The 23316-nt window shown below is 32.9% G+C and overlaps 1 protein-coding gene across 1 annotated transcript; it reads right to left on the reverse strand.

The window, feature by feature from the left end:
* Nucleotides 1–411: 411 nt before the first annotated feature.
* Nucleotides 412–12787, reverse strand: LOC123655504 (glutamyl aminopeptidase). Its single transcript, XM_045591281.1, has 16 exons — nucleotides 12396–12787; nucleotides 12171–12306; nucleotides 11061–11337; nucleotides 10221–10391; nucleotides 9960–10057; nucleotides 9752–9886; nucleotides 9285–9451; nucleotides 8793–8936; nucleotides 8492–8577; nucleotides 6406–6536; nucleotides 5606–5806; nucleotides 3702–3778; nucleotides 3185–3333; nucleotides 2335–2464; nucleotides 1943–2165; nucleotides 412–639 (listed from the first exon to the last, which is right to left on the reverse strand). Exons 1-16 carry the CDS (start codon nucleotides 12770–12772, stop codon nucleotides 490–492), a joined length of 2652 nt encoding a protein of 883 aa, XP_045447237.1. The 5' UTR covers nucleotides 12773–12787; the 3' UTR covers nucleotides 412–489.
* Between the last annotated feature and the right edge of the window lie 10529 nt (nucleotides 12788–23316).

Below are 23316 nucleotides of genomic sequence, written 5' to 3' on the forward strand. Positions count from 1 at the left end.
AACGCTTATTTGAAAGATATTTTTAAAATATTTAATTACCTTAATTTATAATTGCAAGGTGATGAGTTGAATTTAATAGAAACAAAAAAAAAAGTCGAAACAACTTTTGTGGGAAAACTAATTCTATTCAAACGAATCTAATTTATAATAATCACGACCCTCAGCCACGACCACGAGTAGCACGATTACAGAGAGGGAGAATTATTTTTAATTTGTGATTACTACTAGATAATAATATAAAATTTGTCTAATTAACTATTATGTGAAAAGGGGCGTTGGAATTTTGTTTTCTTGTAAGTAGGGTAGTCCATAAAAAGGTTGGCAACCTATGGTCTAGATTATCTGATAATAACTAAATAGTCAATAATCGTGTTTAAAATCTTTATTTGTATTTAAATAATACTAAAACAGTACAAATATTTAAACATTTCATATTCAAATTAACAATTTAATTGTTGATTTTTTGGTTCTGAGAACATATAACAAGAGTTATTTATTAACTTGTTTTTTTAACCAATCAGACACATTGCTCTGATGTGTTTTCGTCCATTTGATATTGTTCCGAACATTTTCGAGAGCTCGAACACGGGACGACTCGCCAGCGCCTGCTTCGGGATACTGAGCGAAAAACGACTCCATCTAAACATTATAAATAATTTTAATAATTTAAATTATAAATTTATAGGAAGAGGGTAGCGTCTGGTGAAAGTTGAGAGCTGAAGATCAACCTCAATGGTGTGCCATTGAAGAGTCCTATGACCTAAGTCGATGAAGACCAAAACGAGTAAATAAAGACCTTTACGAACTTGCTATGTAAGCCTTTATTTCCCGCGACTATTTGTAAAGTAAATAGTAATAGTAAAAATATAAACTGTAATAAGATTCAACGAAACAACCCATAGTGCGATAAAGACGCAATGGCAATCAGAATGCTATGAATAGAATCATACGGTCACCGATTAACATATCGGAGGTTATAATAAAAAATCGATTATAATATTATAAGTGCGACTTTTCTGTCATTTTTTAGTTTATGTGTGAAGATGAATTCAAAATTATTTTCAATCAATAGAATTATATAACAGCCGATCCACGTGGATCAGCTTTTGCTATTTTTTTTTGAATAATTTATTTTACTATGATCGACGATGGAGCAAGTCGTTAGTAGTTATTTTCTTTTTTTATACAACTAGGTCGGCAAACAAGCGTACGGCTACTCTGATGATAACCGATTATGGTAGCTTATAGCTTATATTCGACGCCTGCAACACTAGAACCGCAAGAGTATTGCCGACTCTACCCCTAATCCCCCCCCCCAGGAGCTCTAGTTACCTTACTCACCACAGGAACACGATACTTCTTGAAAGCAGTATTATTTTGCTATCATCTTCTGTAAAGTCTAAAACTAGTTGGGCAGATTTTGAGCAAGATATTTTCTCCTGTGGGCCTACATTAGTTAAAGCTTCTATACAATTGTCCAAAAAATTTCATGTAAATATATCCATAGTACATAAGTGAAATACTATCAAAGTGAGGAAAGAAAAGAGCTGGATGTGTGCAATTCATTTTGAGATGAGATTCTACGTAAATTTTATACTGCTTGAGAGTATTCAATGTTCCAAGTAATAATGTAAATGTAATAATGGAGCGGTCAATTTTTGATATGATATTCAAAAATGTTTAGAATTCCTAATGTGTGGGTAACACAAAAATAAAATCATAGATATTAATAATGTCCGTTCCTCAGATCTTAATGCTTCTCAAAGTTTTATCAAGGCCATTTCCAATCCCAATATAATTCTAAATAAAAATGTTTGTCTTATTCAAGTTTCCTCACAATCTGTCGTGAAAATAAACTTAAAATGGTAACAACCATCTATCATTAGAGATTAAAACGTTCTCGTTGACAATATTATTTCAGATATATATATTAAATATTTACCTCTTTTAGCCTTATTTCCGTGTTGAAAGTGTCAGTGATGCTAGGTACGAGGCTCCCTAAGTATCTGCTATTTAGCGTGAACCGTTCGACTAGTTTCGGCCAATTTTCTCGAACATTTTGCCAAATTAAATCAGTACCAGATGGGTTCGAACTGATAGAAGTCAAAACGTTGAGATAATCTTGACTTCTTATGTACTTTTCATCCCACGCGAGTTCCGTGTATCTAAAATTTAAATATACCTTATATTTAGAAAAATATCACAATACCTTAATTTTAGAAATCTATTAAATTAATAGTTTAGCTGCAGTTAATCAGAAGTTTGTGGTACATACGAGTTAAAATTCTTTTACATTTAAAATTATTAGTATTTCTTTTACTAAATTTCACAAACCTCTTCAATATGTTAACATCCCGTGGTGCAGACAGGGCACTTCGTAGTTTCAACTGTTCTTGAGCGTCGTCCTCTTCCAAATATATCATCCATAGTTTGTCCCATTCGTCTTGCGATGCTGCTTTCATTCCTTTCAAATAATATTCAAAATTGAGAAGCAAGCGAATAATAGATTTATTTTTTAAATAATTTTTAATAATATTTCAGTCTACCTTAAGTTTTCTACTTAGCAACAGTTGACCGAGTGTGATATTTTAAACAGCTATAGCCATTGATTTGGCGAAGTCATAAAATGTAATAGGTGTTAGTTAAACAATTTTAATTATTGATTAGTTAAAAAATTTAATGATTCAGCCAATTAAATAAATTTAAGATCGAAAGAGTTTAAATTAATCAACACCAACACCAATTCAAGTTTGATGTAAGAATCATTTCACTGTACGGCTCATGAGATAGGGCCATAGGCTATATAGAAGCTTGTCGTGTTCTGGGTGTACTATAGAAACACACATAATGTACAAGCCTGTGTATGTGCAGTTACTTGTTACTGTACTCTCTGCTACGGGATTACATCCTACTGGGGGTCGTTGAGTAAGGCGTTTATTTATTTTATTACCCGACTGCCAAGGAAGGGTTATGTTTTTCGCGGGTATCTTGTATGTATGTATGTAATATTCTTTACTACCTCATATTTCCAGAACCACTGAACGGATTTACATAATTGAGGTATCGTTAGGTTCGTCTTAGCTGCCCAAGTGTTCCTAAATAGGTGACATTAAAAAAAATCAAACATGGCGGCTGCGAGAAGCCATTGTAGTTAATTTAAAAAAAAAAAAATATAATAACTTACCGTAGTAATAAATGAAATCTCTCAAGTCCGGCTCGATTGTGATTTCTTTCGGTGAGTTTAGCCACTTCAGAAAAATATTCCTAACCTTTTCTTCAGCATCCGGTAATTGGTACGTTGTCGATAGCGATAGAATTCTCGTACGTAATAAACTGTGGATTGAACATAGATATTAATAATATTTCTACATAATGAATTAAGCTGAAGTAAAGTGTGTAGTCCCACAGCTGGGCAAAACGCCTCTTCCTCCATATAGAAGGGTCTGTCTGTCATAGAAGGGTCAGAGTTTACACACACATCTCTTATAGAGTGCAACAAATCTGTATTTATTTCTGCAGCATGAAACAACAAGTTATTTAAACAGGATATGGTTTTATAGTAGATTGATATAATTATTTATTAAGTCTAATTTAACTTCTAATAATTCTCTTTCCTTATAACTACACCACATGTTGTCAGAAAAGTAAAGTAATAAGAAATAACTGATTAATTTTACTAAAATAACTAAAACTGCGATTACCCGTCAATAACACTTAAGTTCGTTCTCTCCCAGGTTTGTTTTGCGTATAACGGACTTACGAGTCGTTGGACATATTTCTGTAACAAAATAAATCATTACATCATCATTACAGCCTATACCGTCCACTGCTGGACATAGGCCTCCACAAGTTTACGCCAAAAATAACGTGAACTCATGTGTTTTGCCCATAGTCACCACGCTGGGCAGGCGGGTTGGTGACCGCAGTACTGGCTTGTCGCACCGAAGACGCTGCTGCCCGTCTTCGGCCTGTGTATTTCAAAGCCAGCAATTGGATGGTTATCCCGCCATCGGTCGGCTTTTTAAGTTCCAAGGTGGTAGCGGAACTGTGTTATCCCTTAGTCGCCTCTTACGACACCCACGGGAAGAGAGGGGGTGGCTAAATTCTTTAGTGCCGTAGCCACACAGCACCCGTAGTCACACAGCACAACATAAACAAACAACATAAAAAAACAAAATAAAGTTATAAAAAAATTGTATTTCTAATCGCAAAGTTCTCATAGAGAAGCTATGAGATGCTGATAGCTTATAAGAGATAATAATCTTACAAATAAATAAGAGGTGAACTACAATTTGTGGATTAATGGGATCGAATGGAAATATTTTACAACATGAAATGTAAAAGAAAAATATATCATAAGCTTTTATCAGTAGGGTACCGGGTTACCGTTCATTATTGGGATTGGATTTGTTAAATTGACCGTAAGTTTTAAATGAAACAAATACATGGTTTCATTACTAATAATTAAAAATATCGAAAAGAGAAAGAGAAGAAAAGTTAAAATTACTTTAAAAACTAAACTAAAACTACATTATGCAATTACTGAAAAATAAAAAAAAAATCTACAATTTTCAGACCCAGAGTTTTAGAAATTAACACGGCGATGCAGAATGTTTCAGAAAAGGCACAATAAAGGCTATTATGTCCAAAAAACCATTTTTAAACCATTTTTAAAGTGTTAAAAGCTTAATACAATGAAAAAAAAAAAACATTAAAAATACTGCAACTGATTTTCAACTGTATATATACGCATAATTATATTTGCTCGCAAACAAAAAAGAAACCGACTTCAATTAGATCGATAAGTAATACAACGTAGATCAACGAAAAAATAGGCAAGTAACTACGCGTTATCAAAGATTACTCAAAAAGTAGTTATCAGATCTCGATAAAATTTTAAACATCAGCTTTCGAGTAAATTAAAAATTATCAAAATCGGTACACCCAGTAAAAAGTTATTGCGGATTTTCAAGAAGTTCCCTCGATTTCTCTGGGATCCCATCTGTTGAAGCATCAGGCTCAACTGCGCTTCAAGACGCGATTGCCTTTTTATTTCGTAAGGCGTCAGCCTATCAAAATTGACGGTGAATAAAAATTATTTTATTAATATACTGCTAGCACTGCTCATAGTAAGATCTCAGTCTTTTATTTTAAATTTCCTTGGATTCCTAAATTTTTTAAAAACCCCCTGCACGCACACCATCATCAGATTCTGGTTTTCTTATCATGGTACTAAACTAGGGATATCTTTTTTCCAACAAAAAAAGAATTATCAAAATCGGTACATCCAGTAAAAAGTTATGTGGTATATACAACGTAGGTCGACGAAAAAAGCGTCAAGTAAAAATGCATTATTAGATATAACTCGAAAAGTAGTTGTTAGATCTCAAATAAATTTAAATGGGACCAAATGACACACACCACCTTTCGATAAAAACAAAATTTGTAGAATTTTTTCGAAATCGGTCCACCCAGTCAAAAGTTCTGATGTCGCATACATAAAAAAAATACCGTCGAATTGAGAACCTACTCCTTTTTTGGAAGTCGGTTAAAAATAAAAACTGCAAAAATCCAATGTCTTTTTCTAAATATTAGAATAACATACCTGTAAATCGTCATGAGCCGTAGTGTTCAAAAGTCGCGTAGAAAGACTGGCGAAGATCGATGTCGCAGTTTCCCATGGAACAAAATCATTCTCAACCGTTAAGTAAGTGGAGAGGTTTAGAGCTACCGAGTAGGGCAGTACTTGGGCCTCCGCTAGAGCAAACACGTCGTCGAGAAGGTTCGACCGATCTGAGATTGTCAGCTGTGAAACAAATTCAAATATTTATATATACTAGTGGTCAGCCAGTGGTCGAAATTCAACCATAATTAATTTAAATTATAAATTTAACGTTTTTAGGGTCTGTTGTCAAAGAATATTCTGTAATAATAAGCAAAAGAGTACATATGCGTGTGTGTGTCAAATATGAAAAGTGTGTAATGTTTTTTAAACTGATTTATTGTATTTTTATGCATAATTCAAAACCAATTTCTTAGCATTCTGCACTCCTTTTTTATATAAACTATACGTGGGTGCAATTTTCGTAAAAAGGGGTTCAAAGTTTTTGCTTCACGTATTAATATATAGATAAATCAGATTTTGAAATTTAGTATAGAACTTGGAATTTAGTGTTAGCTTAGAATACAATAATATGTCATTATCTAACGCCTTTCAGATACAAATCTTGTGTGAAAGAATAAAATACAAATTACTGTAATAACAAGTACTTTTGAAAAAAAAAAGTAAACAAATAAACAAACGTTACTTTTACTTTACGTTTACTTTTTTGTTACTTTAACTATACTATAAAGGTACTAAGTCTTTAGAATAATTTTAAGTATAAAATTCAAAAACAGACCCACCTGTTTAGTCTGGCTTTGGAGTTGTTCTGTTAAATCTTGCCACATACTATCCGTGTAGTTCACTCTGTAGAACCCTACTTGATTATTATTTATTTTGAACCATTTTTCACCATCCTCCAACGTCAATATAACTGTTGAAAGGAACAAAAAAAATGTACACGAGTCGTTACTATATAAATTAAACATGTTTCGTAATATAGCAACATCACTCACTGTGCTGCCACACCTCACTCGTTAGTTTTTAACACATTAACAGACTTAATCGAAAATTATAGTTCTTATATTTCAGGCCAGACAATTAGCATTAATAATAATAATAATAAATACTCTTTATTGTACACCACACAGAAACATTACAAAAAGTGATACATGAAAAGAAAGATGTACAAAGACGGTCTTATCGCTAAGAGCGACTTCTTCCAGACAACCTTTGGGCATAGGACATAGCGAAGAAAAAGAGAAGCGGGAGGGAAGTGTACAAACAGTTGATAAAGAATTGGCGTATAGTTAACAAGCAGTATGATATTAACAGAAGTAAATATACATATACACATACATATACACACAATATACATACACATACATATATACAAATAAATACATACATATGTACTACATAAACAAATACTACATAATATATATATATTTATGAAGCTGATAATGATATTTATGAGGTATTTAGTGACAAAAAATGCGCCTTTAGATATTTTTTAAAACAAGCAAGAGATTGAGCTTTCCTTATAGAGAGAGGAAGAGAGTTCCAAAGTTGTACAGCTTTAACAGAAAAGGAGTTTGAATAAAATGAAGTAGTATGAGAAGGAATTTTGAGTGTTAAGGTTGAAGATGACCTGAGGGAACGTTCATGAGTGTCACAGAGAAACTCAAAGCGATTTTTTAGATAAAGCGGTGTATCTGGATGGAAAAGTACACAATATAGTAAAGAAAGGATGTGAGTATTCCTGCGAAAGCGGATAGGGAGCCACTTGAGTTGATTGCGAAAATCGGAGACATGGTCATATTTGTGAAGACCAAATATGAACCGTATGCAGAGATTCTGGAGGCGCTCAAGCTTATTTAACTGCTCCTCTTTAAGATCTAGGTAACAAATATCAGCATAGTCAAGAATCGGTAGTAGGAGTGACTGTGCTAACGCAATTTTGGTAGGGATAGGAAGAAAATATTGAAGCCGGCGGAGGGATCCGATAGCTGCGAATAATTTGCGACTTAACTCACTCAGTTGATGTGTCCACGAGAGGTGACTGTCAAAAATTATACCGAGATTTTTTACTTTATCGCTGTAATTAATAACGGTGTTATTAAAAATGACGGGTGGTATAAGTGACCAGTCAATTCGAGACACTAGTTTTGAACTATCGATGATAATGATTAGAAGGATTGACGTTTAGACCGTATGATTTACTCCAACTATGAATGTTGTCCAAGTCATTATTCAACTCAATTATAGAGGTCGGTAAGTCCACTAATTTTGCATGAGAGTAAATTTGGAGATCGTCTGCATACAGGTGATAGGGAGAAGATATATGAGGACCGAGAGAGTTTATGAAGATCGAAAAAAGAAGAGGAGACAACACGCCACCTTGTGGAACGCCGGCAATTACGTTTAACCAGTCTGAAAATGAATTTTCGACACACAGACGCTGCCGCCGTCCGTACAAGTAACTATGAAACCAGTCAATTGCCGATGGAGATATGCCAAGAGAACACAAGATAGCCAGTAGGATATCAAAATCGACAGTATTAAACGCATTGCTAAAGTCTAGCAGCATTGGTGTAGGGTGAAATTAATTTTCATATTTTTTTATACTTTAAAGGTGGTAAACAAGGATACGGCCCACCTGATGACTCCCGCAATACCAGAAGCATCGCAGACGAGTTGCTGACCCTCCCCAGGAGCTCTGGTCACCTTACTCATCACAGAAACACAGCACTGCGTGAGAGCAGTATTATTATCTCATCGCAGTATCTGTAAGTTTGAGGTACTTCACCAGTTGGGCTGATTCATATTTTTAGTGGAAAATTTTTTGCTGTGCCTTGCCTTAATGATTATTATTTGGGTTCTACTCACCACTATCAAAATTATCTGGGAACCACAGAATGTTTTCTTTTGGACCATTATTAGTAGTATATGTGATTGGTACAAACCAACGATACCTGTGGGAAATAAAAATTTATAATCCTATTTTAATTTTTGTACTAACATAACACACATTACACAAACACAAAAGACCGGACTAGACAAACACTTGTATGGCTCATACAAATATTTTTCATGTGCAAGAGAAACAAGCACTAACGCATCCACCTGTAAATCAAAATATAACACAAAAGTAAAATATTTATAGACATTAAATTTAATGTTTTATTACTTATAATCTGAATCATCTTTGACCTCAGCTTCTGGATCAATTAAGAAACGTTTCTGAGTTATAACATAAGTATTACTTTTGTCGCCTGGCGTGACAGTTAATAGGGGATAACCCATTTGTCTTGTCCATGTGTCCATTATGTACCTGAAATTAAAAAAAAAAACTTAATTTACAAAATTGTCAATAAATTTAATAAAAATGACCTTTTGGAATTTATGTTGTCAACGCACTTAACAGCAAAAAAATATCAAAATAAAATCATAGTAAGGCATGGTCAGGTATTAGGTGAAATATGCAGATTGAGTAATTTATTAAAAATAATAGTTTTTAATTATTTATCGTAGTGTAAAACGGTTATTTTTAAAACTTTTGCATCTGTATGTTTATGTTATTTTTATAGTTCTGTAAAAAAGTACGATACGAAACTACAGATTAAAATAATTAAGTACAATATAATATAATTCAAGATATTTATAAAAATTTACAACTCACATTAGACTCAATTGTGGATTATTTTTCTTAAAATATGGTTCTAGAGATGAAAGCAGATCCTTTGTAATGGTATTACCAAATTCATACTTCTTCAAGTAGTCCGACACGCCCAGGCGGAAGTTTTCTTCTCCAGTAAATCCTTCTAACATTCTTAAGACTGAGGCTCCCTTTAATACATTGAATTAAATATTAATTTACTATAACAATAAATTTACATAATATTTTTCATTTTACAACCTATACAGATAATTACCAAAAAACTTTTACAGATTCAAGATGAATATGCATTGACTTTTTAAATATTAGGACAGATAACATTTTTTAAAGACAGAAATCCCTCCTGAATTAATCTTGTACTTAAAAAATCTGTTAGGCATTTCTATGTTTTCATACCAATAAAAAATAATAAGTAACTACTAGTAATGTTGATCTTGGGTGGAATGTTCCAGCTAATTACTACTTCTCACCTTGTAATAAGATATAGAATCAAAAATGGCAGTGATTTCATCTGGCGTCTCAACAGTTTGAACTATTGGATGACTAGAAAGTTTTGCATCGGTAACCAAAACTGAGTGTAATGTTCTTGTTAAAAATTGATCCAACTGAAATAGTAAAAAATAGTTTTTATATCTCATGGTGATTATAAATAAAAAAAAGTATATAATGCATACATACCATTGTCCATGAGGGTTCAATAGCATTTAAAGCTTTTACTTGCATGTATGACGCAAAGCCCTCATTTAACCAGACCTCATCCCACCATTTCATGGTAACTATAGAATAAACATTAATAATATTTATTAAACATCATTTAAATTTTTTCTTCTGACTTATTCATCACTCAATTAATTATCTATATTAATCATCACAGTAAATTTTACGAATAGTCTCGAAAAACCTTTAAAAAATTAATTATAAAACAAAACTTATACTAACCTAAGTTTCCAAACCACATATGAGCAAGTTCATGGGCTACGGTGTTGGCAACACTGATTTTATTTCTTGAAGATGCTGTTGTCTCATCAATTAAAAAGGAGGTTTCCCTGTATGTTATCAACCCCCAGTGTTCAGTAGCACCAGATACGTAGTCAGGAATAGCGATCATATCTGTAAAATAAAAAAAAATTGGAATACATTTATGACTCTATTTTGTAATATTATAAAAAATATTGCTAAAATACTGTTGGTTTCTGGCTTTATAGTATATAAATACAGAATTAAATATAATCTTTTATTTAGTAGACAGATGTAGGCAATATCATAATAAGCACGTGCAACAGATTGGTATTTGTGAATTTGGTTGTTGAAGTTTGAAACTATTAGAAATTCATTCTCAAGAAATGTAAAATTTATAGTCTTAATATACTCAAGTTAATAGACATTTACATTAAGAAAATAGTGAATCATCTCTGTCTTAACAAATAATATTGTTTACTCGCAAGCGAAAAAAAACAACCGACTTCAATTACACAGACAAGAATATGAGAACATTCAATTTAATATGCACTATTAGATCAAAAAACGTATTCGTCAAATCTCGATCTAATTAAAATAGGAACCCATGACAAGCAATAGCTTCCGATTAAAGAAAAGAATCATCAAAATCGGTAGACCCAGTGAAAAGTTATGAGGTAATACAAATAAAAAAATACAGTCGAATCAAGATACTGCTCCCTTTTTTTGAAGTTGGTTAATAAGAAACTATGTTCAAATTGACCAGTTACAACAAACATGCATTTTGGCCGACTGTTGTGATGACAAATTGTTTATACTAACCCAATTTCGGAAGTGGAAAAGGTACTTCATAATATTTGATGTAAAATTCAGTAGCTCTCTTTCCGATGTCTTGAGCGAAATCAATCTTATGAGTTTGATCTTTTTGAGCAAATGACCTCAATTTGAAATTATTTCCAATTCCATTTGCTTGTATTTCAGCCTCCTTGTAATCGAAATTACATATAACAAAGCAGGCTAAATATGTTGACATCGGAACACTAGTAGCGAATGTCACAGCCTCAGTGTTTGTTGAAGAATCTATCAGTTTTGATATTTCCTGTAAGTATTTATTTATTTATTGTTTTGTTTATTACGATACTAGAAGTACTTTTAGCAATTATTGTTCTGATTTAATAATAACGAAATTTAAAAATATAAGGACTTAGACTCCTTACTGCATTACTTCAAATCGGGAATTCTGTAGGTGTGCGAGATTGTTCTGCCTGAAAAAAAAATCCTAGGCCAGTTTTCAATTTGACTTTGTTTAAATAAACGAGCTGTTTTGATAGTCGAATTCCGCATACCCTTCGTGAGCTAGTAAGCACGCTTATAATAATTAACATTAAAAAACATTCTATGAGAACGTAATTCTTTTTCATATGCAGTTCTTTAACTGTATGCAGTAGTTAGTATTAATATTTAACATTATCGACGTTTTTAGGGCTAAGAGAAATAGTATTGGACGGTTTATATGCATATTGTTAGAATAACATGTATGTTACGACAGAGAAAAATTTGAAAAGGGTAACACCTTCAGAACTCAGCATTTGAAGGAACACAGTTAGGAGTTGAACATTATGTATATTGTACATTCTAATAAGTCTCAGTCTTATGTTCATATTTATTAGTGGGACAAAAATACATTCACTAAAATAATTGTTACTATCATTTCATTAAAAATTATTAACAAAAAAGTCAATGGAAGAAGTATAAACAATATTATATTAAATTAATCATTATTCACAATACTTCGTCTTTAAAACTTATCATTTGAAAATTTGGCAAAAACTTTTTCAGAAATAGTAAATTAAGTAAAAGTAAATTATGATTTAAGATGATAATTTTTATTGGTAACTTAATAACTAAATTACCTTAAAAAAGTTATCTTACATTCATGTTAGAGAGGGCTACATAATCCACAGGTTTCACAAGAGTGATATCATATGTGGCTTTGAATTCTGGCTCATCAAAGCACGGAAAGGCCTGCCGTGCATAAGTTGGCTGAAATTTACTTGCTACCATGGTACTGAAACAAATTAAATTAAAATTTAAGTGAAAAATAATGATAATTAATTGTATTTATCTACATTAAAACATACATAGCGAAGTATTTACCTATTATTTTTTAAATGAGACAAATAAATTCCAACAATATTGCGAGTTAAGTTTCCATTGAATTTAATGGACAACTGATAATTTCCAGGGCTAAGGTCATTGTCAAACTGGATTAAAAGTTGTTCAAGATACTTATTTTCCAGAAATTTAATCACCGGTATTTCTGTAACACCTTTAAAGACTTTCACATCACTTATATCTAAAAATTTTGTGTGTAAAGAGAGAAAATTTTTCTTATCTTCTAGGTTAACATCTATTTTAACGTTTCCTTGAAAAAGACCAGTCTTCATATCGGGATTTAACAGGAGTTGGTAATGTGAAGGACGAATCGACAACGAAAGCCTTTCAGAAAGTTTTATTTTATGTGAATTTGCCATTTCGCAACAGTTTATGGATTTGAATCGATAAATTTGTTTAGACACTCTAGAGATTACTACATATAAACCAAAAATGTTTTCTTTTATCTTTATAGTCATCTATTATTAATTATAATATGTTTGTATATAGTTGAAATATATGTTAGAACTGATAACTAAAAATCAAAAAAAGAAAAATAATCAAATGTCCAAATAAAATATTTAATATCATAGGATTTACATGTCTTTTAAATAGATAGCATTATAATATCATATTAACAAATCTTTTATCGTTAATATCAAGCTAATTCATTGTATCAGCTATATAGATCACAGATTGACAGGATGTCAAAGTCAAACACTATTTTATTTAAATTTATTGAGAGCTGGATTCCAGTTTTTCGCTCTAAGCTGTACAAATTTTTACATCTATACAAATAAATAAAATTGGAGTGTCTGTTTGTAATAATTAAATAACCGCTTTTTTATAAATTTGTATGTATGTATACACGGTACCAAACCAAAATATATTTTTTTACAATTTTTGTCTGTCTGTCTGTCTGTTCTATATGCTAATATCGCAACAAATCTCATTTAAAAAAAGGGGGGGGGGGGGGTAGAATTGAAAATATCACATCAACCTCAAAAAAAAATATTTTGGTTGTTCATTTTGCCCGCAAAAATAAATCTCATGGCTAGTAAAATAATTTAGTTTTTGCTTTGAATTTTATTTAATTTAAATAAATAAAAATATACAACAATAAATTAACTATAGTATACTTAAACAGTTTATTATTTCCTGTCAATCTCACGTAGGAGTGGGGGAGGGGTACAGACAAATCTCACTAAATCTCACCTAGGGGGGGTTAACTGATCTGATAATTGATCGAAAAATAACTCACGTTTATACAAAATCTTGTACACTTAACATATTTTTTTCTTTATTATTTCTTCTCTATTGCCGAACATATAAACCTGAATAAGGGTTTAAAAATCTTGGATTGGCTAATATTTCTTCTGGGTGGCGGGGAACATTAATTTTATTTTTTGAGCAAATATTATTTATATTCGAAGACAGGATTAATCTATTTTTAAAAATAATGTGGCTTATGTCAGCGTATGGCTCATTGCATTAAGTGCACTTAGAATTCTTGAATAATTTTTACTTTGAAAAGACGAGAGGGAATTAGACAATGTCTAAATCTCATTGTAGTCATTATGGAAATAAATTTTCTTGATCCACAGTTGATGATGTTATACCAGGGCTTAGTATTGAAGTCTTTTTAAATTTTAGCGTACCATTGTCCCTTATATACTTTGTAATCAAACGCCCCTTATTTGTTAGGATGGTCATATTTTAAAATTATGTAGTTATCAGTCAGTCAGTCAGTTCAGCCTATTGCAGTCCATTGCTGGACATAAGCCTCCCTAAGATCGCGCCAGACATCCCGGTTTTCCGCAATCCTCATCTAGCCTACACCGGCAAAATTACGTAGATCTTCGATTGAACGGGCCGGAGGACGTCCCATACTACGTTTTCCAAGATTATTATACTACATTATGTAGTTATAATCACGTCAAATTACTTTAGGGTGTAAACAGCAAATTTTCGAAGATATTGACCTTTTTTAAAAAAACGATGGCAAGAGCTCTGTTCAAGATGCTAAGGGCAGGCGTGAGGTCCAGGTTTATTAATTAGTGACATAGTGCGGCGTTTGGAGTACAAATAAAGTAGATATAGATATATAATTATATAGGTGTATTTACATAAGTATGAAATGTAGTAAAATGTAAGTAAATAACAGAAATAAATAAATAAATATTAATAAACAGTAACATAGGTTAAGTGTATATTGTAAGTAGAGCATAAGTGTATCTACATATATGGTAACTAGGAAATAAGTGTACAGATATGATAACTAGCAAATAGTGTAATTATAGACATAGATAATAAAAATAATAATATGTTTAGGAACTTACGAATGAATGAATGATATGTATACTTTTTCTTAAAAGAGTAATTGTAAGGAAAAAAATCGTCTAGTTATAATGAAAAATCGCCTGTATGCATGCATGTATAACAAAAAGCATGGACATTTTGAGCACATGGATATTAGTTAAAAAAAAAACTTTCACGTAGACTTTCGTCGATATTTTAAAATAACACCATACTCTTGCCTCGTATGTAGTGTTCTGGAATATTGTAGTGTTGTTTGGAATCCACATTACAGTATATATATTAATCGCTTAGAGAGTGTATAGAAGCGATTTTTATGGTACTTGTCTTATAGTTGCAACGTGGCTGAAAATCTCCTTCATTATAGCGAACACCTAGCTCACTTTGGCATTAGATCACTTTGACATGGTAGGAAGCTGCAGGATATTAAGTTTTTATACAAACTTGTCAATGGAATTTTAGGTACTCCTAACATTTTATCTATATTAAATTTTGCTATCCCAAAATTACCACGACGACATATAAAACCTCCTTTTAAAATTATAAATGCAATGTCGAAATTAAGCCACTTTTCTCCGTTTAATCGATCTCTAAGGAGTTATCACGATTCACGATTTAGAAGTCACTGATAGTAAAGTAATAGATATTTTCTCGAACTACCCTAAACTGTTTGAAAAATTAGCGACTGAGCTGATTGGTGTTTGAGTTTTAAGAATGGTAAAGGTTTATTTTTTTTTATCAAATTGCTGTATAACTAACGATGTGTAACAGTTGTCTTTTTTCTTTTTTTTCTAATATGACTAATATTATTTCGTAATTCTCATTAAAAAAATTTAAATTTGAGTTCAATGGCGTTCACTTGTTACCTATGTAGATATTATTGTATTGTATCAGTTTCAGTTTTTTCGTATTCATTTTTAATTTTGTTGAATATATTAATTTTGGTTTATATATTTTTTTTTATTTCACTAGTTCGGCAAACAATCGTACGGCTCACCTGATGGTAAGAGATTACCGTAGTTTATAGACGCCTGCAATACCAGAAGCATCGCAAGCACGTTGCCAACCCAATCCCCAATCCCCCCAGGAGCTCTGGTCACCTCACTCACCAACAGGAACACAATACTGCTTGAAAACAATATATTCTATTTTATTAATTTATAATTGATTGTTTTATTTCAAATATTTTGTATTTCAATTTTAATTTTATTGTGTCAATTTTAAAATCGTATCAATTTTAAATTCTTAATTTATTTGAATTTGATTGTTTTATTATTAACTTTATTGTAATAATTTTATTTTAATTGATTTAATTGGTATTGTATTAATTTAAATTTACTTATCTATTTTACGTGTTTTTGAAATGAAATACTCAAGAAAGGCGTATTTACCTATAATTGAGGTAACACTCAATTTGTTTGTACCCTAGTGTTAATTATCTTTCTTAATTATTGTGAATGTATTAGTTGTAGTACCTTGTTGGCGTATTATTATAAATAAATAAATAAACACATACATAAATAAATAATAAATAAATATATAAATAAACAAATAAATACACATTAATGAGATTGCATAGAATGAGATTAAATATCCGAAGAAGTGCATATATATATATATATATATTATACTTATAATATACTTACGCTCCACTTTTCATGGTACTTGAATAAAATCCAACTATTCCATTATCTAATCTTCCAGAAAATTTAATCTCAAGTTCATAATATGTGTTAGGCTCTATATCAATTCCCAAATTCACAATAAGTAATTCTGCCACAGTGGATATACTCGTAGATGTAACTGGAATACTTTTATTGTTACTATTTTTTAATTCAACATTATGTATATTTAAATCTTTGGAGTGCAAGGATATTAATCGTGTAGCACTTAAAATATTAAGTTTGATTGTTACTTGACCATTAAAAGACTTTTGTTGAATATCTGGCCACAATTGTAAAACATAATTTGTAGGTTTTATATATTGTGAAAGTTTTGTGCTCTGAAAACAAAAAAAATAAATGTAGGTAATTAATTTATAATATATCTACATATTAATAACTAACTACTTATGGCTGTTGTGCTTGTTAGATATTATACAATTAAAATTAAAAATGTCTCAGATAAAAATAAAGTAGATACATTAGAGTATTTACTTATCATCATCATCATCATCATCATCCTTTCAGGCTATCGCAGTCCACTGCTGGACATAGACCACCATAAGTTCGTGCCAAAAATGGCGTGAACTCATGTGTTTTGTCCATAGTCACTACGCTGCTGCCCGTCTTCGGTCTGTGTATTTCAAAGCCAGCAGTTGGATGGTTATTCCGCCATCGGTCGGCTTTTTAAGTACCAAGGTAGCAGTGGAACTGTGTTATCCCTTAGTCGCCTCTTACGATACCCACGGGAAGAGAGCTAGGAAGAAGGTTATATTCTTACTTTTTTTTACGTGGGAAAAAGCCACCATGGATAACCTCCGGCACGGGGGCGCCAAAGGGTTATGTCAGACTCCTACTGACTAAAAAAACCACCACGTGTGAGCAGTCGTCTGCCTGGGTGGGGTGAGATGGGGTCGCGCTAGCATTCGCCACCTCACCCCGGCGGTAGGCCCGGACGAAACCTCCGGGCCCCGGCACAATGGTGAGGGTGCCCTCGCTCACAACAAGGTCACCCCTCAGACATGTGGAGTCGTGTCGTCCGGCCAGCCGAAGTCCCCCGACTATCGGTCGGCGATTCCACTATTACGAGGGCGGGAGGAGGTGGGCAAACCGTCTCCTCCTTGCTTCCGTACGTCTGCGCCAGAGCGGGTCAGCGGAGACATCATTCTCCCTGGCCCGCTCCGCGGCCTCCTTCTGCGAAGAGGTAATGACGCACGCCACCTGCCACGATCTCTCTCTGTCGAGCATGGCTTTTACGACGCTCGGCAATGAGAGATTCCGTCCGAGGAAAGCTATATTCTTACTGCCGTAGCCACACAGCGTTACTATATATTATTTACTTATAGTTGTTCTATATCTTTCAAAACAAAGTATGCAAAGTACTTAAGAGATGAAAACGCGCTACTTTATTTTAATATTAAGTAGGTACACTTTTTACTTGTTATCTACTATTAGGAAGCAGGTATTGTAGTATAAAAATAAAATATGAAGGTACATTAAAAAGTGAATCGAAAATCCGAAAACACACATTTTCTGATCCCATAACTTTTACCTCTAACTCACATATTAATCAAAGTGACTGCGGTTATAGTTATTACCATGGAAAGTGAGCTGTGACCTTCAATTTTATTTCAAAAAATTATGAAGATAGCTATAGATATATAATGAGCATTAAACACACCAATTTCACATTTTAATTATTTTTATTTATGTACTGAACAGCCTATTTAGCGATCCCCACTTTGTCGTCGAGCGCTCAATATCCGTACCGATACCTATACAAAAATGTAATCCAATGCCAGAAGAACGTACAAATTGATAGTGGAATAATAATAGAGTTACATAACCTTAAAAAAGGAGTAAACAGTTATCAATTAGCTTACTACAAATTGTTATTAGTATTTATGAATAATGGCTTTTAGAAGTATTCAATATGAACGAGCTCTTACAATTTAAAAACAAGGACAAAGGCGCTCCACCGCCACCAGGCGCTATTGCTAACAATAACCCATCTCATTCTGTCAAAATCTGATGCGTGCGAGAGACATACTCAGTACTCGTTTTTTAAAATAAAATGACTGTAGTGCGAAGATAGCACAGATTATTTGATCAATGTCATGTAAAATGGAAAAGACGCAAAGGATATCAAGATATTGGTCAGTAAATTAGATAAGTATATGTTACAACAAAATAACAACAATTTTTAATACTATTATATGATTTTTTTTAATTATTTAGATATAGGTATATACAAACCTCTGACAAACTCCGATTCACTTGTTCCGATTTCAATCCATATATATCTTGTCTGTTGGTCTGTATTGACTTTTTTAGGTTCTTATTTTGTACTGACAAAGTTAAAGTCGAAATAAATAAACAAAACGATAATGCTGCTAACAATAATAGTATCTTGTTGGTAAACATCCATCTGATGATGAGCTGTGCCATCTGGAACAAAAAATATTAATTAAAATATGTTTTTTGGAATGTATATTGTATTGTATTGTAGTGGGCTCGGTTTTCCGCATTTAGACACAGAGGTGGTCCGTTGTGCGTGAAAAGAGGGCTGACTAATTCAGCCAGCCCAGCTCCTTCCAGAAGCTCAGAAGCTTCCTGGGGCGTTCACAGGCTTCTCGGAGCGTCCTTATTCCCTTAAGGAAGGTTGGCGTCCTTTTGGAATGTATAATAATGATATAATATGAGTTTCATATCATTTCGAAATGAAAACGTAAAACTGTCTACAATGTGCATATATACGCAAGGAATTTCGAACCTCTGTAATGTTTATTGCATCCGTTTAATCGAGCAAGTTAATGTCGAAAAAATAAAACTTGTAGAGATATTTAGAGATTAGGTTTTTTGATACTTTTCTTGACGAGCAATAAGATAAAAATTTCTTTATAAATTGAAAATATCAAAAGACAAATACAGAATAAGCGTAAGTAGAACATCGATTATTATTATTATCTTATCTTATACCTATGTAAGACATCATCGATAGTAAAAGATGCTAGTTGACCGTGGCCTCTTCTGGCTAGCGTAGTAAATATATTTATAATGCTGCTAACCGAGGATAGGAACAGGATGCAAGTCAAGCTCGAGAGGTAGTGAAATTACCAAAGAGTATTAAGTAGATAGTTGTGTAGACCATCTCTTTAGGACTGCTATACCATTTTTTTTGTAAGAGCGGGGATCGAGCTCGTGGTCGCTAACGCAACAGCCAATGCTATGAATATTGAGCTAACACGTAATTTTACTTAAATTTATTTTTAAAGATAAGCAGAAATTACAAGTTGCCAGTAGTCTCTTTCCAGCTATTTCAATGCTAGTCATGTAGTGTTACAATAGTGAGAAGATTGCAACATCATTGGCATTGGTTTTTACAATGTTAGAATTTGGGTTTAACAATAAGACACAACTGTGAATGTTTTCGTCGTTGTATAGTTTGAACTACACTTCGAAGGTCAAACGTTGCAAAGAGAAACAAAGCTATGCATTAGTTATAGTTTCATAAATTAGATGTGGCAATGGCAACGGAGTCGTTTAGGTCCGCAGCCTAACATGGGTGTGAGCTGGGAACGTAGTATGGCTCGCTGCCACTGCCACGTCTATGCGCCACTGCACCAAGGCCTGCATAAACAGATCTTGGGCCTGGGCGCAGTGGTTCAGGTTCACCTGGAGGAAGTTGCGATGTCTAAAATGGTCCATACTATTCAGACATTACAACCTCCTCCCCGTTCGCCACCGAAGGGACGACCCTCTCCTTGCCGACCTTCGCTTTCGCTGCAGAAATCGGACAGGAGACCACGATGGAGCTCGTGCCATAGAAGCTGGGGCGTAACGCTCCAACCTTTACGATACCGATGCTGCCACTCCCTCCTTGGTGGCCGTCTCGTCTATGCTCGAAATCCGCACCTCCCCAGATTTGAAGGGCCTGACGATATTTGCTACCCCGGACAGGGCTACACGAAGTGATTCCGAGAACCTGTCCGCCTTCTCATTCCTTTCGGAGCCGGGGATCTCCAGAATTCTCGCTCCCGTAGCAGTCTCCCGGAAGCGGATATATTTGACGTCCCTGCTTTAACTTACATTATTACTTTGCTAACATTATGTCGAGTAACTTACAAATTTTTGCTAGTTTTGATTTGGACGTAGTATAAAATATCCAATTACAGACAATGTACCGCATCTCTCAACTTTTTGAAAATAATGCGTTATATGTGCCTGGTAGTTTGAATTTTACACGAGTTTTAATAATTTTGATTGTTGAAAATGATTGATGTGATGTTATTTTATTTCTATGCAGGTTGTTTTACATAGCTGTGGGAGAAAAAATAACCTTTCACATTTGTACAAAAAAAGTAGTAAACCTATAGGTAACTAAAGATAAAACAACGTATTTTCTAATAGGCTCCATGACTTCCCACCATTAAGATGAATACAATGACAACTCATAATTTTAAATCCATCAAGTTTAAGCTTGAGTTATCACAGATAGTTATAACAGATTTTAGAAGACACACATACCCGACTAGAAAAAAGGTCAGGCTCAACCAGATCATGTATCTGGACCGGATCAGGATAGAATGAGGCATGCCAGATCCGGCAAGCTCTATCAAGACCAGGTCTGGTCCAGACAAGGATAGTCTGATGTAAAATATAACCAAGTATGGTATGGCATACTGGATCAGGACCCGGTCCGGTCCAGATCAGGATAGCTTGATATAAAATATAATCAAGTATGGTAAGACATACTGAATCAATCCCGGTCCGGTCTAGATCAGGATAGCCTGATGTAAAATAATTATAATCAAGTATGGTAAGGCATACTGGATCAGGACCCGGTCCGGTCCAGATCAGAATAGCCTGAAAGAAATTACGCGAACTGAGCCTGAATCGCGCTATTAATGTTTTTAAGCGCACTTAGTATATATACAGTTATCAGGACAGTCTAGCAGGGAGTCCATTTCTACACAGTGGAGCAGTCGTAAGTAATAGGAAATAGTTAATTAGTAGTTAATTATTAGAAGTTAATAAATAAAATTTAATTAATTAATAACATAAAAATAAATAAAAATAATTAATATTTAAAGAAGAAACATAAATAAATAATACATTGGGAAAAATAAACGGAAATAAATATCATAATAATTATGTTAAGTAACATATTTATATCAATTCGCTTTTTTTTTGTTAAACAATTTTTGCAAGAATATACATTCGTATTTTTTAAAAGGATCGGACCGAACTGGCTGTTCAGGATAAGATGAGATTTCCTGATCTGGACCCGATCAGGAAATCTCATCTCATCCTGATCAGATCCAGACCAATCATCTGCGTTACATGCCTTATCTAGTCCTGATCAGGCATGCCTGGTCCGGTCCTTCTAAGGAAGACGAAAAAATTTCTACTCGGGTACATAATTATGTACATAGAAAATACATTTCCCTCCTTATATGAAGAAAAGATAATAATGTTGTTGTCGAGTCTTAGACTTTCTATTTCTTTTTAATTTCATAATCATCGCAAAAGAGGGTATTTAAAAAAATATAATAGCCTTCGATAAATTTTTCTTGGCGACTTTTTGACTTGACGACTTGACTTTCTTGAAGACTTAACTTATAACTTTAAATGAAGATTATCATGAAAAGAAATATTGTTTTTAAAATCAGAATCATTACAGTTCACTCACGTAATCCACTAAACCAAAGGTTTAATTATATTTGAAAAGTTAAGAATGTGAAAAACACGAGAAATTATTTAAAATACGAACCTTAATTATTTCACTTTCACTTAAGATCGTAGTTTAAACGCTTTTAAACTGAACACGTGCACTTTAATTTAACTTCTGAATATTTTGAAGAGTGATATAATAATAAGAAGTGCTAGTTGCTAGTGCAATGAAAGACAATGCGTAATAGTTACGAGTAAGTTACGACATTCTCGTTTATGTTTCACTCGCAGAATCGACAGCTTGATTGCCTGATGACAGCAAATGCACTGGAGGGAAGTGACCAACATTAAAATTATATAACTAGCGTTCATTACGAATGTAAACATAAAGTACTGTACCACTTACGTCTCAAAATATAACACTTATTTTCAGTTTCAAAAGAATAACAGTAATCGTTAAGAGTTACAGCAGCACTGAAACTTTTCTACAGGTATTTTTTTGTTGATAAGAATTTCAGATAACGCTTTAAAGAGCAATTGTTACAAGATCTATATGATTAATTTGAACTATAGGTAATTTTCTATATAGAATCTAATCTAACAAAACTAAATCTAACTGTGGCCGACCACAGTAGGTAATTAAAATGGGTCACTAAATTATATTTTAGTACTTATTTCAATTTCGTTTGACATTTTTTCCCTTAATATTATTACTTTATTTTAGATATGACCTTTGCTCTGTCAAGGTTACAGCGAGGAAAAGCCTTTTTATTACCTATATTTTCTTATAGCTGCAAAAAAATATGACTTTAAAATGATTGAATCAATTGTATAAGTAGATAGAAACTGTGATAAGTAACTTTTATTACTTTTCTGGTGAACTTTATAAAGCCTTCATTGTCTAAATTTAATTACTATTAAAAGTTAAATATTTCAAAAGTAAAATATAATAATAGAAATCGGTAAAATATAATTGCGTTTGTTCGCAAAAAACACATGAGTTCACGACGTTTCCTACAATTTATATCTGTCTGTCTGTCTGTTTGTTTCGGCTAATTTTTAAAACGGCTGGACCAGTTTCAGATAACAGATAGCTGACGTAATAAGGAGTAACGTAGACAGCTTTTATTTTAGAAATTAATTTATTTTGTCATTGCGAACTGAGCAATATTTTTTTAAAATTTCACGCGGACGAAGTCGCGGGCACTGCTAGTAGACAAATATAATACAATAATAAGTATAAAAACAATAAATAGACAAATTATGTCATTGTT

The sequence above is a fragment of the Melitaea cinxia genome, chromosome 8 (assembly GCF_905220565.1).
Source record: "Melitaea cinxia chromosome 8, ilMelCinx1.1, whole genome shotgun sequence".
NCBI classification, from domain to species: domain Eukaryota; kingdom Metazoa; phylum Arthropoda; class Insecta; order Lepidoptera; family Nymphalidae; genus Melitaea; species Melitaea cinxia.

What these genes read in the sequence shown, in the direction of transcription:
- LOC123655504 (XM_045591281.1), bottom strand. Translation starts at nt 12,772, where the DNA reads ATGGCAAATTCACATAAAATAAAACTTTCTGAAAGGCTTTCGTTGTCG. An exon ending in TCTCATTTAAAAAATAATAG is followed by an intron (nt 12,307 to 12,395) that starts GTAAATACTTCG and finishes AATTTGTTTCAG; the next exon opens with TACCATGGTAGCAAGTAAAT. An exon ending in TTTTCCACTTCCGAAATTGG is followed by an intron (nt 10,392 to 11,060) that starts GTTAGTATAAAC and finishes TTTATTTTACAG; the next exon opens with ATATGATCGCTATTCCTGAC.